The 383-nt window shown below is 44.9% G+C and overlaps 1 protein-coding gene across 1 annotated transcript in view; it reads left to right on the forward strand.

The window, feature by feature from the left end:
* Positions 1-197: 197 nt before the first annotated feature.
* Positions 198-383, forward strand: part of EMH_0039980 (uncharacterized protein) — a gene marked incomplete at both ends in the record, with an annotated part of 2,063 nt that continues 1,877 nt past the window's right edge. Inside the window, one exon of the mRNA XM_013495454.1 lies at positions 198-381. Coding sequence (XP_013350908.1) covers positions 198-381 — 184 coding nt within the window. The remainder of the gene's footprint in view (positions 382-383) is intronic.

A 383-nucleotide genomic window follows, 5' to 3' on the forward strand; every position in this document is an offset into this window, starting at 1 on the left:
TGCTAGAATCCTTTATATTTAGATATTGTGTTTTTATTTATTTATTATATTTTTATATTTATTAATGAGGATATGCTGCACACACCATCAGGGTTTAGGGTTTAGGGTTTAGGGTTTAGGGTTTAGGGTTTAGGGTTTGTGCCTCACTATGTTTTATATTTAGTTGAGGGTTTATTAATATTTTCATATAATAAACAATGCTGTCTCAGCCCCCTGCAGCAGCAGCAGCAGCAGCTGCTGCTGCTGCTGCTGCTGCTCCAGCTGCAGCGGCAGCAGCAGCAGCAGACGGCGCAGCAGCAGCAGCAGCACTTTCGCTGCTGCACCACCCCCCAAAGAACCCTCTTAGTGGGTTTGTTGCTGCTGCTCTGGACCCTAAAGCAGCA

The sequence above is a fragment of the Eimeria mitis genome, genomic scaffold (genome assembly GCF_000499745.2).
Source record: "Eimeria mitis Houghton genomic scaffold, Emh_scaff1582, whole genome shotgun sequence".
NCBI lineage: Eukaryota > Apicomplexa > Conoidasida > Eucoccidiorida > Eimeriidae > Eimeria > Eimeria mitis.